This window comes from Puntigrus tetrazona, unplaced genomic scaffold (assembly GCF_018831695.1).
Source record: "Puntigrus tetrazona isolate hp1 unplaced genomic scaffold, ASM1883169v1 S000001050, whole genome shotgun sequence".
NCBI classification, from domain to species: domain Eukaryota; kingdom Metazoa; phylum Chordata; class Actinopteri; order Cypriniformes; family Cyprinidae; genus Puntigrus; species Puntigrus tetrazona.
Genome location: NW_025048639.1, coordinates 45,829 through 60,533, shown reverse-complemented (window position 1 = coordinate 60,533; position 14,705 = coordinate 45,829). Strand labels below are relative to the sequence as shown.

General features: G+C 37.6%; 1 protein-coding gene across 1 annotated transcript; it reads right to left on the bottom strand.

Moving 5' to 3' along the window:
• Positions 1 to 5,554: 5,554 nt before the first annotated feature.
• LOC122340412 lies at positions 5,555 to 8,377 on the bottom strand. Its single transcript, XM_043234030.1, has 4 exons — positions 8,293 to 8,377; positions 7,423 to 7,551; positions 6,415 to 6,600; positions 5,555 to 5,975 (listed from the first exon to the last, which is right to left on the bottom strand). The coding sequence occupies exons 1-4, from the start codon at positions 8,375 to 8,377 to the stop codon at positions 5,674 to 5,676; spliced, it is 702 nt and encodes a 233-aa protein (XP_043089965.1). The 3' UTR covers positions 5,555 to 5,673.
• Positions 8,378 to 14,705: the final 6,328 nt, after the last annotated feature.

Below are 14,705 nucleotides of genomic sequence, written 5' to 3'. Positions count from 1 at the left end.
ACTTTAAACTGGCCAATATCGCCTGAATGTCTGGACTTAGGTTTTGAACGCTTAAAAATTTCTTCCATGGCTACCATGGTCGAGTGGGAAAGCCTACAAGAAGTCATAGTTAAGAAGGCCAAGATCATGCCCTTAAAAGTGTTATAGTAATGGGTTGAATTTGTGGCCCCAGGCTTTTACTGAAAAAAAAACATGCCCAGTAATGTGTTACTGTAATGGGGTTAATCTGTGAGCCTGGATGTCTGGATGTAGGTTTTGAACGCTTAAAAATTTCTTCCAGGGTTACTATGGTCGAGTGGGAAAGCCTATGAGAAGTCACACTTAACCCGGCAAAGATCATGCCCATAAAATTGTTATAGTAATGGGGTGAGTTTGTGGGCACAGGCCTTTACTGAATAAAGTCATGCCCAGTATTGTGTTACTTTTATAGGGTTAGTCTGTGAGGCTGGATGTCTGGACGTAGGTTTTGAACGCTCAAATATTTGTTCCAGGGTTACCATGGTCGAGTGGGAGTGGATTAGCGTCCGAGAAGTCGCACTTAAAGCGGCCAATATCGCCTGGATGATAAAGCGCCTAGGTGTCTGGACTTAGGTTTTGAACGCTCAAATATTTGTTCCAGGGTTACCATGGTCGAGTGGGAAAGCCTACGAGAAGTCACACTTAACCCGGCCAAGATCATGTACATAACAGTGTTGTAGTAATGGGGTTAGTCTGTGGGTCTAGGCCTTAAAGAAAGCTGTAATACAGGGCCTTTAGTGAATTAAATCATGCCCAGTAATTTGTTAATGTTATAGGATTAGTCTGTGAGGCTGGATGTCTGGACGTAGGTTTTGAATGCTTAAAAGTTTCTTCCTAGGTTACCATGGTCGAGAGGGAAAGCCTATGAGAAGTCACACTTAACACGGCCAAGATCATGCCCATAAAAGTGTTGTAGTAATGGGATGAGTTTCTGGGCCCAGGCCTTTACTGAATAAAGTCATACGCAGTAATGTGTAGCTAGCTGTTATGGGGTTAGTCTGTGAGCCTGGATGTCTGGACGTAAGTTTTGAACGCTCAAATATTTGTTCCAGGTTTACCATGGTGAGTGGAAAAGCGCCCAAGAAGTCGCATTTAAACTGGCCAATATCGTCTGGATGAAGTGCCTGAATGTCTGTTCTTCCTGGGTTACTATGGTCGAGTGGGAAAGCCTACGAGAAGTCAGACTTAACCCGGCCAAGATAATTCCAATAATCGTGTTATAGTAATGGAGTGAGTCTGTGGGCCCAGGTCTTAACTGAATAAAGTCATGCCCAGTAATGTGTTGCTGTTATGGAGTTAGTCTTTGAGTCTGGATGTCTGGAAATAAATTTTGAAAGCTTAAAAATTTCTTCCAGGGTTACCATGGTAAAATGGGAATGCCTACGAGAAGTCAGACTTAACCCGCCAAGATCATGCCCATAAAAGTGTTATAGTAATGGGGTGAGTTTGTGGGCCCAGGCCTTAAAGAAAACTGTAATACAGGGCCTTTACTGAATAAAATCATGACCAAGTAATGTGTTACTGTTATGGGGTTAGTCTGTGAGCCTGGATGTCTGGACAAAGGTTTTGAATGCTTGAATAATTCTTCCAGGGTTACCATTGTTAAGTGGGAAAGCCTACGAAGTCACACTTAACCCGGCCAAGATCACGCCCGTTATAGTAATGGGGTGAGTCTGTGGGCCCAGGCCTTTACTGAATGAAATCATGCTCAGTAATTTGTTACTGTTATGGGGTTAGTCTGTGAGCCTGGATGTCTGGATTTAGGTTTTGAATGCTTCAATATTTCTTCCAGGGTTACCATGGTCGAGTGGGAAAGCCTACGAGAAGTCACACTTAACCCGGCCAAGATCATTACTATAAAAGTTTTATAGTAACGCGGTGAGTCTGTTGGCCCAGGCCTTTACTGAATAAAGTCATACGCAGTAATGTGTAGCTGTTATGGGGTTAATCTCTGAGCCTGGATGTCTGGACGTAGGTTTTGAAAGCTAAAACATTTGTTCCAGGGTTACCATGGTCGAGTGGGAAAGCCTACGAGAAGTCACACTTAACCCGGCCAAGATCATGCCCATAATAGTGTCATAGTAATGGGGTGAGTCTGTGGGCCAAGGCCTTTACTGAATAAAATCATGCCCAGTAATGTTTTACTGCTTTGGGATTAGTCTGTGATCCTGGATGTCTGGACGTAGGTTTTGAACGCTCAAATATTTGTTCCAGGGTTGCCATGGTCGAGTGGGAAAGCCTACGAGAAGTCGCACTTAAACCGGCCAATATCGACAGGATGAAGGGCCTGGATGTCTGGATGTTGGTTTTGAATGCTCAAACAATTGTTCCAGGGTTACCATGGTCGAGTGGATTAGCGTCCGAGAAGTCACACTTAAACCGGCCAAGATCATGCGTGTAAAAGTGTTGTAATAATGGGTTGAATCTGTGGGCCCAGGCCTTTACTGAATAAAATCATGTCCAGTAATGTGTCCCTGTTATGGGGTTAGCCTGTGAGCCTGGACGTCTGGATTTAGGTTTTGAACACTTAAAATTTTCTTCCAGGGTTAATATGGTCGAGTGGGAAAGCCTACGAGAAGTCACACTCAACACCGGCCAAGATCATGCCCCTAATACTGTTCTAGTAATGGAGTGAGTTTGTGGGCCCACGCCTTAAAGAAAACTGTAATACAGGGCCTTTACTGAATAAAATCATGCCCAGTAATGTGTTACTGTTATGGAGTTAGTCTGTGAGCCTGCATGTCTGGATATAGGTTTTGAACGCAGCAAAAATTTCTTCCAGGGTTACCATGGTCGAGTGGGAAAGCCTATGAGAAGTCACTCTTAACCCTGTCAAGATCATGCCCTTTAAAGTTTTATAGTAATGGGGTGAGTTTGTAGGCCCATGCCTTAAAGAAAACTGTACTACAGGGCCTTTACTGAATAAAATCATACCCAGTAATGTGTTACTGTTATGGGGTTAGTCTGGATGTCTGGATTTAGGTTTTGAATGCTTCAATATTTTTTTCCAGGGTTACCATGGTCGAGTGGGAAAGCCGACGAGAAGTCACGCTTAACCCTGCGAAGATCATGCCCATAAAAATTGTAGAGTAATGGTGTGAGTTTGTAGGCCCAGGCCTTAAAGAAAACTGTAATACAAGGCCTTTATTGAATAAAAACATGCCCAGTAATGTGTTACTGTTATGGGGTTAGTCTGTGAGCCTGCATGTCTGGACGTAGGTTTTGAACGCTTAAAAATTTCTTCCAGGGTTAATAGGGTCGAGTGGGAAAGCCTACGAGAAGTCACACTTAACCCGGCCAAGATCATACCAAGAAAGTGTCATAGTAATGGGGTGAGTTTGTGGGCCCATGCCTTAAAGAAAACTGTAATACAGGGCCTTTACTGAATGAAATCATGCCCAGTAATGTGTTATTGTTCTGGGGTTAGTCTGTGAGCCTGCATGTCTGGACGTAGGTTTTGAACGCTTAAAAATTTCTTCCAGGGTTAATAGGGTCGAGTGGGAAAGCCTACGAGAAGTCACACTTAACCCGGCCAAGATCATACCCAAGAAAGTGTCATAGTAATGGGGTGAGTTTGTGGGCCCATGCCTTTCCAGGGTTACCATGGTCGAGTGGGAAAGCCTACGAGAAGTCACGCTTAACCCTGCATGAAGATCATGCCCATAAAAATTGTAGAGTAATGGTGTGAGTTTGTAGGCCCAGGCCTTAAAGAAAACTGTAATACAAGGCCTTTATTGAATAAAAACATGCCCAGTAATGTGTTACTGTTATGGGGTTAGTCTGTGAGCCTGCATGTCTGGACGTAGGTTTTGAACGCTTAAAAATTTCTTCCGGGAGTTAATAGGGTCGAGTGGGAAAGCCTACGAGAAGTCACACTTAACCCGGCCAAGATCATACCCAAGAAAGTGTCATAGTAATGGGGTGAGTTTGTGGGCCCATGCCTTAAAGAAAACTGTAATACAGGGCCTTTACTGAATGAAATCATGCCCAGTAATGTGTTATTGTTCTGGGGTTAGTCTGTGAGCCTGGATGTCTAGACGTAGGTTTTGAACGCTCAAATATTTGTTCCAGGGTTACCAAGGTCGAGTGGATTAGCGTCCGAGAAGTCTTACTTAAACCGGCCAATATCGCCTGGTTGTCCGGACTTAAGTTTTGAATGCTTAAAAACTTCTTCTAGGGTTACCATGGTCGAGTGGGAAAGCCTACGAGAAGTCACACTTAACCCGGCCAAGAACATGCCGCTAATAGTGATATAGTAATGGAGTGAGTCTGTGGGCCCAGGCCTTTACTGAATAAAATCATGTCCAGTAATGTGTTACTGTTAAGGGGTTAGTCTGTGTGCTTGGATGTCTGCACGTAGGTTTTGAATGCTCAAAAATTTGTTCCAGGGTTACCATGGTCGAGTGGATAAGCGTCTGAGAAGTCGCACTTAAACCGGCCAATATCGACTGGATGAAGCGCCTGGATGTCTGGATGTAGGTTTTGAATGCTTAAACATTTGTTCCAGGGTTACCATGGTCGAGTAAGAAAGCCTACGAGAAGTCACACTTAACCCGGCCAAGATCATGCCCATAAAAGTGTTATAGTATTGGGGTGAGTTTGTGGGCCCAGGCCTTAAAGAAAACTGGGTAACACTTTCTATGAAGCCTGTATTTATAATGCATTATAAGGGCATTCTTAATGCATTATAATACATGTATAATGTCTTATAAACAACATTATAATATGTTATATCATCTTGTAAATAATCATAACAACAGTTACAATACATTATAATGCTTACCTATTTGTGCTTATAACTTTTATGAGAACAATGCATTATAACACCAGATGAAGCCTGCATTTATAAGACATCATAAGGGTATTCTTAATGCATTATTATGCATGCATAATGCCTTATAAACAACATTATAATGTGTCGTATCATCTGATAAATAATCATAAAAACAGTTACAATGCATCATAATACTTACCTATTTGTGCCTATAAATATTTAGTGTAACGAAGAGTGTGATGACTTATAACACACAATGAACATATTATGAGTGGTCTTTAACTGCTTAAAGTAAAGTGATGAAAACAAAGTCTTCTTTTAAACATCTAAAAACCTTTATAACGTGGTATTAATAGTTATAAGTGGTCCTTGTCTGCTTTAAGTAAAGTGAGAAATGTTAGGTATTCTTTTAAACATCCATAAGATATCATGAATGGGTTATGACACATTTGCTTTGAACTTAATTTTTTATTAGCTGTGAACATTTATATTGCAGTACATGTAACATAAAATGTGCACAAAAATCAACAAAACAATACTGTATTGTTTAAAATGTAAAGGCTTTCCAGTGAGCTAGCTCTACGTAGGTCACACTGAAGTTCGCATTAACCTAATAGGAAACACTCAAATAGAAACAAAGTAACAGCTCACCTAAAGGCTAAAAAACAGAACTGTAAACTATTTTTCTGACTCTTTGATTTGTCTTATGAGAATATGCAAAGTCAGAAAAAATCCTTAGCTACAAAAGACATGAGTGAAGCCAAACAAATGAACAGGCCACTCTAATGACATAACCCAGGCAGCCCTGTTCACATCTCCTAAAGGAAGTTTCAAAACCTGTCCATTTCTACACAACAGGACAGTTTAAGTTTACAAATAAATCAAGCAATAGGCAACAGATCTCCATCTGCTTTCATTTGAGTAATTTTTTCTTTAATTTCAGTGGTCAGTGCAGAATGACATTTACCAATAAATCTGCTCAGTGTCTCTGTTTTGTCGTTCCACTGGCCCATGGTCTTCAAAACATCAGGTGCAGCCAGATGCAGCTCTGCAATAATTGCAGTTCTTGCAATTGTGTTTCTGTCCACTCCAATAGCATCAAATGCAGCTTTCATGGATTTCACCTTCTTGAAGGCTTCTAGAGTGTCAAGGTATCTGCGAATGATGCCTCTGGTGTTCCTCACTGAATAAAGAGAAATATTATTATATATTGTTACGCTACCAGTTACTTGTCAAAGGTAATTTCCTATCATTCTCAAATTCTCTGCAATATTGGTTAATCTTTATCACAAAACCTAATCTTTTTAGGTATAAGTTTAATCTTCAACAGGTCTTTCGCTGCATTTTATTTATTACTTAATTATATGGTACTGTATCTGCATTCTGAGCAGTTTTGAGGTATTGTGTTTTTGCAGACCTTTGTACATAGAACCTTTATTTATATATATATAAGTCCCAAAATGTGCACATAAACACACACACAAAAACCATCATATAATGTAAATAAGTTGTCACAGAATAAGTATATGTGAATAATGGAATTTTGACGAAAATGTCAGATAGAACCTTATAATTGCAAATTATTGGTTAATTAATGGTCATTTATCCACAATGTAACTTACTGCGTACACGGTTGTGTCCAATAGCATCAGCTAGAGGTAGTGCTATTTTTTTGTGCTTGTGTTTTCTCTTCTTCACCTTGACCTCTTCAAGGGAGGAGTCTGAAAGGCTTGAAGACTCATCAGAATCAATGACCTCCTCTGAACTAGAAATGGCAATCCGTGGAGATTTCTTTGATGCTTTTAGGCCTGTGTAAAATAAGTTACGTGTTACATTATATTTGCATCCATGCATGTATATTTTCCTGCTTAGCCAGCTACTATTCAAATTTTAAGTAATTTCAACTCAAATCATTTGGTCTCATTCACTAATAATTGAGAACTTCTCATGAAAAATCTCACAACATGTCACAACATGTGTGTACACAAATTAATTTGTTCTTAACATTCGTCTTATCTTTTTTGAATTTGGAGTAATTCAAAAATAAGCTGCTATTTGCAAAAGGTTAGTAATTTGCATAAAGCACACCCAAACCATCTCCATGTTTTCCACAACGGCTCTCTGTATGACAAAATGTAGCCTATATGATGAAATTTATAATGTATATGATGATATGTAAAATGCCTTAATTTGTTTTATTTGACAATTTTATTATATAATTTTATATGTGGATTGAATATTACAATTAATACTATAAAAGTATTAAAAAATAAAGAATACTTTAATACTTTAATGTTATGTTAAGTAGCAGTAAGCAGCTTCTTAAGATGATTGTAAGGCTGTACGGAGTAAATGTTTTTTCGTACATGTGGTTTCAGTTGTTCCTATATTTTATCGTAAAATTACAATAAGTTTTGGTGTGAAAGTTTTGGTGAATCGTGGCGTATTCTTAAAATTGTACATACAAACATTTTACACATAAATCTGTGTGTACATATGCTTAGTGAATGAGACTCAATGTTTTGTGTTCATGTATTATTTAAACAAACAGTATTGTCATACAATGAAGCAGAGACGATAGGGCAGTTCATGGTAAATGTTTATTAATCAATATTAAAAAGAATAAGTACCTGGTTTCTTTTCTTCGTTTTTCTTTATCAGTTCCCTGATAAAGCTATCTTTCTTTACCAACTCTTCTTGGAGGAACTGTTTATCAGTTTTCAGAATCGCAATGGTTTCATCTCTCAGGTCCCCTTTTTCTTTTCAGCTTGAAGCTGTATTTTAAGTGTTGCAAGCTCATGTGTGTAAGTTGGAGCAGGTGTGTCTGAAAATTGACAAAAATGTTACACACCATACAGCTGTTAGTTCTGGCCCTTTAATTAGATTGGCCAAACATTAATTCCAGAATGCAGATATTACATCAATGAAATGATTCAGTTTAATACATTTGCCTGGGTTTATACATCATCTCTGGTTTATACATCCCTGCCTCTGCTGAATTCTTTTTATCCCCGGTGGGGATAAAAAAATCCCACGAACCAGATCTGAACCAAATGATTCGCGATACACGGTCCGATTGGAACGTTTTTGTTAAACTGTGATCACGTTAAATACATATTCCGTCGTATTAAAAACATTTCATACGTTTTCAAAAGCATCCCCCTCTGGTTTTTCACAAATCGCATTACACTGTATATATATATATATATATATATATATATATATATATATATATATATATATATATATATATATATATATATATATATATATATATATATATATATATATATATATATATACATATATATATATATACATATATATATATATATATATATATATATATATATATATATATACATATATACACATACATATATACATATATATATATATATTTATTTAATATTATTTGACCTTTAACTGCATTCAACGTGCTACTGTTTGTACAGTCAGAGTTTAAGGATGGAATACTTCATTACAGGTAATCTGCTCACCGTTTTTCGATGATGTTGAATCATCACCGGTGATATTGTCAGGGGAATTAACGTTAGTATCTTTCCGCACCCGCTTTCGGCTCATATCTGTCGTAAAATCAATTCTAAATGTTAAAAAAACAAAAAACAAAAACAAAAACGTATGTATATCCATGCCTAAATCTATATGGATAAAAACCTTTTAGCTATTTTACAAACATTATTTGGATTACCCCACTTTATATGGGCCTAGTGAGCGATTTCTACAAATACTAACATTTAACATTTACTTGTATTATGGTGCTTATCTATTGTGTTTAAAGAAACTCACTTAATCAGTCACGATGTTCGATGATTGTCCAGATTTGTCTCGTAGAGTATGACGGGTAATGCCGCTGCGTGCGTAGATTGTGACGTGCCTGCGTCATTCTTCCCGGGTTTTGGAGTCTTCAATTTCGAATCGACTCTGATTCTTTCATGTTTTCAAGGAGCCGATTCAGGTTTAATTTTCTCAATTCTTAAGAAACAACGAGACGCAAGTTAATAGTGTAACTACTCGAAGTATCAATTATTGAAAGTATGCATGAAAACACATCATTGTCATGCATGCCAATGGAATTAATTGCCATCATCTTTTGGAGTGGTCTTGTGATTCCGAAACGGAAAGCCGATTCTTTTTGAACGGATTTGGAGTGAGCCTGCACCCATGAGTTTCTGGTTGAATTAAAATGTCCAGATTAGTGCAGGAACTTTTGTGTTTAATTCGAAAACCTAACACCCTTTCGCACAAACGAAAGATTGTGTTGTGGATGCAGAAGAAGGGTCTTTTGCACCGGAGAATGCGATGCAAATGCAAAGAAAAAATGAAACTTGAAAAACAGCCACGTCGAGATGGATATCATTGGTAAGTTACATGTTTTTCAAATTGCTAAAATATGTATGCAGACTAGTACTTTTTGGGATTTGTTAGTATGATTCTGATTTTCACCAGGGTTTGCAGACGATGCCGAGGAGTTACGACAGTTCGTAAGAATACAATTTTCTACCAGTCCCGCAGATCATTGCAGAACCATGTAGAATTCATCTACAGGTACGTAACTTTCTGCAGTGTGAATTTGCTTTTAAATTGTAACATATTTCGATATCACGTTAGCATGTGCAGGGTTACGATGCATTAGCCAACATGTTAATACTGGAAATGAATAGAAATATTTGATAATTTAGTTGTTATAGCATACAATGACAAATATTGGGGTAAGATGGCCCTTATTGGGGTATGTTAGCCCCCTACTTGGGACAAGAAACCCCCTGGATAAACTTTACGGAATGTCTAAATGACTTTTGATTTGATTTTTAATTATTATTAATATTTATGTATTTTAAAGGTGTATTTTAATGTTAGAAAAACAGTCATCGGAAAGGTAAAATTATTATGCACTATGCTAGGTTTCTTTTCATTTATTTTTAACAGATAGTAGTACAAATTACTTTTTTCCACCTAGAGGTAAACATACTATACATACTACAGTATATGTAATTAAAATGTCTAAAATCTAAAATCTGTAGTACATACATACTCAGAATATATCTGATTTAGTTGACAGATAAACAAGAGGAATAAAAAACGGTGTGACAAGTGACATAAGTAGCCTATATATGCTGAGTTTCAGTTAAAGGGGTCATATGATGCAGTTTCAAATTTTTCTTTTCCAATCAGAGAACACCTTGCATTTTTAGAAAGATGAGCTTCGTAAAAATCTACCCGTTTCTGAAAGGTGGGGCTTAGAAAAGTAGCAATAATGTACAGTATGAGGAAAATAATTTATTTGTTTTTTGAACCTTAAACCACATAAGCACATTGCATTACACCAAATACACAAAATAATGTTCTATTTAGATTCTAAAAGACTGTAATACTTTTTGCTGGGGGGTGTTCAGGGCCCCCTTTTCCATTGTTGGTCCCTTAAAATCGTCCTAACCTTCCCCCCGTTACTGTGCTCCTTGGGTACGAATATATGCATCGTTACACTCCTTACACTCCCTATGTATATATATATATATTTACCATTTTTTTTTCATTTATTTTCCTCAGTTGTGTAGTTTTCACATTGAAAACTTACATCAGCAAAACATAATTTTAACATTTCTTTTGGTTTTCCCTCAGGTTTTCCCAAGGTCTAAGAATGAGACAGATAGACCTGATGGAGGATGGTGTGGCTTCAAGCAGCAAAACTTTATCTCGAATGACTGCAGTAGTAAGAAAGGTACTGTATAAAGGAATAATGAAATTATGAATACAATACATTTTTTGGCTTAGCTTTCGCAGAAAATTGACTTCCTTGCAATTTGTCTTGAATTATGATGGTAACAATTAAAATGAAATGCTAGTTTGCCACAAATACCTAGGTTTGTGAAGGCTTTAAATAGAAAGTATGGTCTATCCCAAAACCTAGTGAGCTGCACTGCTTCCACCTACCAACATGCTTTATGACACCGTGTCTACACCAGACGCGATCGTTGTCGCATAGCATCACACTGCACCGCAACAGATAAAATAGATAAACAGTCCAGTGTAGACAATATTACAGATTAGAATGAGTCCTATTGTCTTTTGAAGTGTTGCTTTTGCATGTTATTAAAGGTCCAGAGGACCTCTTTTTTAAATTAAAGGTTTAAATCATAAAGGAATAACACTTAAGAAAAAATATAGTATACCAGATAAAAATATCACTTTATTTACTCATTTATTTACTTATATACTGAACTGAAAATAGCAAAACTAATATGGAAATATGCTTTTGCAAACATAACTTGTATCTCAGTAACTACCCTTATTTGATTCTCTACATACTGTGTGCATGTTGCTAGATGTCAGTTTATGTCCAGCTCAGAATCACTGACTATAAAGTTATATAAAGTTTTGTTCACAGTGCATTCTGGGATTGCCTACCTGAAACAGACATGTATTTTTTTTTTTTTTTTTTTTTACTAAGGTCTGCATACGGGCAGTAAAGAAACTTGGGCACCTAGGACAAATGAAAGTTGGAGGTCATCACTGCTTTGTCCTCATAGATGAGAGCAAATTTTCACATAAGAGAAAGGTGCTGCAAATTCATCAGCAATCAATAAGTCTGTTGTAGTGGCAATTTGCAAGAATATTTAGAGGATTTAGGTTGCAGCAATTTTACAGTTGTACATTTGGACAATGTGTTAAACAATTAGTGTGATCTGACTCAATGAAGATTAGATGTATGTGTGATAAAACTGTGTAGTACTGATTTCTACCATTTGTTTTACAGTACAACCGTGGCAGATTTGGCTCTGCTTGGCGACGCAACAAAAATGGGTTTTAGGCATACTAGAAGTTGAGCAGACAAGAAGAAAACCCATTCTCAAAGTGGTAAGAAGACGGTCAAAAAATGAACTCTTGCCAAATATTTTGAAGTATGTCCGGAGAGGCTCCAGTATAATTACTGATGAATGGCGAGCTTATCGCAGGGCTTTGACACAGGCAGGCTATGACCATCACACAGTGTGCCACAAGAGGAATTTTGTTGATCCAGTAACAAGAGCACATACACAACATTTGGAGCGTGCCTGGAAGACGTACAAAATGGATATATGGCGCCACCGTGGCAACAGGACAACTAAACTTTTGAAAGAGCACCTCAAGGTCATTGAATGGGAATACTGGCTTGCCAGGAACCATCCCTCACACATTCTTGGCCGCCTTATACATGACATTAGAAAATACAACTTATATGAATGTAGTTAACCAGCCTGTAAAGAAACATAATTTTGTGCACCGCCAACTGTTTATAACTCTTTATATTGGTTAATTAAATGTATGTGGTAAAACCTTGTAATTTTACAGTTTTAATGAATAAAACATGATTTGCATTGGAAATATATTGTTTCTTTGTACTTTTCCACATTACTTTGATGTTACCTTCTTATAATGACTTCATGATATCTTATGGATGTTTAAAAGAATACCCAACATTTCTCACTTTACTTAAAGCAGACAAGGACCTCTTATAAATGATAATACCACGTTTATAAAAGTACCTAATTTTTGTCACTTTACTTAAAGCAGACAAGGACCACTTATAACTATTAGTACCACGTTATAAAGCTTTTTAGATGTTTAAAAGAAGACTTTGTTTTCATCACTTTACTTTAAGCAGTTAAAGACCACTCATAATATGTTCATTGTGTGTTATAAGTCATCACACTCTTCGTTACACTAAATATTTATAGGCACAAATAGGTAAGTATTATGATGCATTGTAACTGTTTTTATGATTATTTATCAGATGATACGACACATTATAATGTTGTTTATAAGGCATTATGCATGCATAATAATGCATTAAGAATACCCTTATGATGTCTTATAAATGCAGGCTTCATCTGGTGTTATAATGCATTGTTCTCATAAAAGTTATAAGCACAAATAGGTAAGTATTATAATGTATTGTAACTGTTGTTATGATTATTTATAAGATGATATATTATAATGTTGTTTATAAGACATTATACATGTATTATAATGCATTAAGAATGCCCTTATAATGCATTATAAATACAGGCTTCATAGAAAGTGTTACCGAAAACTGTAATACAGGGCATTTAGTGAACAAAATCATGCCCAGTATTGAATTGCTCTTATGGGGTTAGTTTTTGAAATGTTAAAAATTTCTTCCAGGGTTACCATGGTCGAGTGGGAAAGCCTACGAGAAGTAACACTCAACACCGGCCAAGATCATGCCCATAATAGTGTTTTAGTAATGGGGTGAGTCTGTGCGTCCAGGCCTTAAAGAAAACTGTAGTACAGGGCCTTTAATGAATAAAATCATTCCCAGTAATGTCTTGCTGTTATGGGGTTAGTCTTGAGCCTGGATATCTGGACGTAGGTTTTGAATGCTCAAATATTTGTTCCAGGGTTACCATGGTCAAGTGGATTAGCATACGAGAAGTCGCACTTAAACCGGCCAATATCGCCTGGATGAAGCCCCTGGATGTCTGGACTTAGGTTTTGAACGCTTAAAAATTTCTTCCAGGGTTACCATGGTCGAGTGGGAAAGCCTATGAGAAGTCACACTTAAACCGGCCAAGATCATGTGCATGAAAGTGTTATAGTAATGGGTTGAAACTTTGGGCCCAGGCCTTTACTGAATAAAATCATACCCAGTAATGTGTTCCTGTTATGGGGTTAGTACGTGAGTCTGGATGTCTGGACATAGGTTTTGAATACTTGAATATTTCTTCCAGGGTTACCATTGTTGAGTGGGAAAGACTACGAGAAATCACACTTAAACCGGCCAAAATCATGCTTATAAAAGTGTTATAGTAATGGGTTGAATCTTTGGGCCCACGCCTTTAATGAATAAAATCATGCCCAGTAATGTGTAACTGTTATTGGGTTAGTCTGTGAGCCTGGATGTCTGGATTTAGGTTTTGAATGCTTCAATATTTCTTCCAGGGTTACCATGGTCGAGTGGGGAAAACCTACGAGAAGTCACACTTTAACCGGCCAAGATCATACCCAAGAAAGTGTCATAGTAATGGGGTGAGTTTGTGGGCCCATGCCTTAAAGAAAACTGTAATACAGGGCCTTTACTGAATTAAATCATGCCCAGTAATGTGTTATTGTTCTGGGGTTAGTCTGTGAGCCTGGATGTCTAGACGTAGGTTTTGAGCGTTCAAATATTTGTTCCAGGGTTACCAAGGTCGAGTGGATTAGCGTCCGAGAAGTCTTACTTAAACCGGCCAATATCGCCTGGTTGTCCGGACTTAGGTTTTGAATGCTTAAAAACTTCTTCTAGGGTTACCATGGTCGAGTGGGAAAGCCTATGAGAAGTCACACTTAACCCGGCTGAGATCATGCCCATAATAGTGTTATAGTAATGGGATGAGTCTGTGGGTCCAGGCATTTACTGAATAAAATCATGCCCAGTAAAGTGTTACTGTTATGGGATTAGTCTGTGAGCCTGGATGTCTGGACGTAGGTTTTGAATGCTCAAAAATTTGTTCCAGGGTTACCATGGTCGAGTGGATAAGCGTCCGAGAAGTCGCACTTAAACCGGCCTATATCGACGGGATGAAGCGCCTGGATGTAGGTTTTGAACGCTCAAACATTTGTTCCAGGGTTACCATGGTCGAGTAAGAAAGCCTACGAGAAGTCACACTTAACCCGGCCAAGATCATGCCCATAAAAGTGTTATAGTAATGGGGTGAGTTTGTGGGCCCAGGCCTTAAAGAAAACTGTAGTACAGGGCCTTTAGTGAATAAAATCATTCCCAGTAATGTGTTACTGTTATGGGGTTAGTCTGTGAGCCTGAATGTCTGGAATTAGATTTTGAACATTTTAAAATTTCTTCCAGGGTAACCATGGTCGAGTGGGAAAGCCTACGAGAAGTCACACTTAAGTC

Coding starts and splice junctions, on each gene's coding strand:
- LOC122340412 (XM_043234030.1), bottom strand. CDS start 8,377: ATGAGCCGAAAGCGGGTGCGGAAAGATACTAACGTTAATTCCCCTGAC. Junction 6,601..7,422: donor AAACGAAGAAAAGAAACCAG/GTACTTATTCTT, acceptor TATTTTACACAG/GCCTAAAAGCATCAAAGAAA. Junction 5,976..6,414: donor TGGACACAACCGTGTACGCA/GTAAGTTACATT, acceptor CTCTTTATTCAG/TGAGGAACACCAGAGGCATC.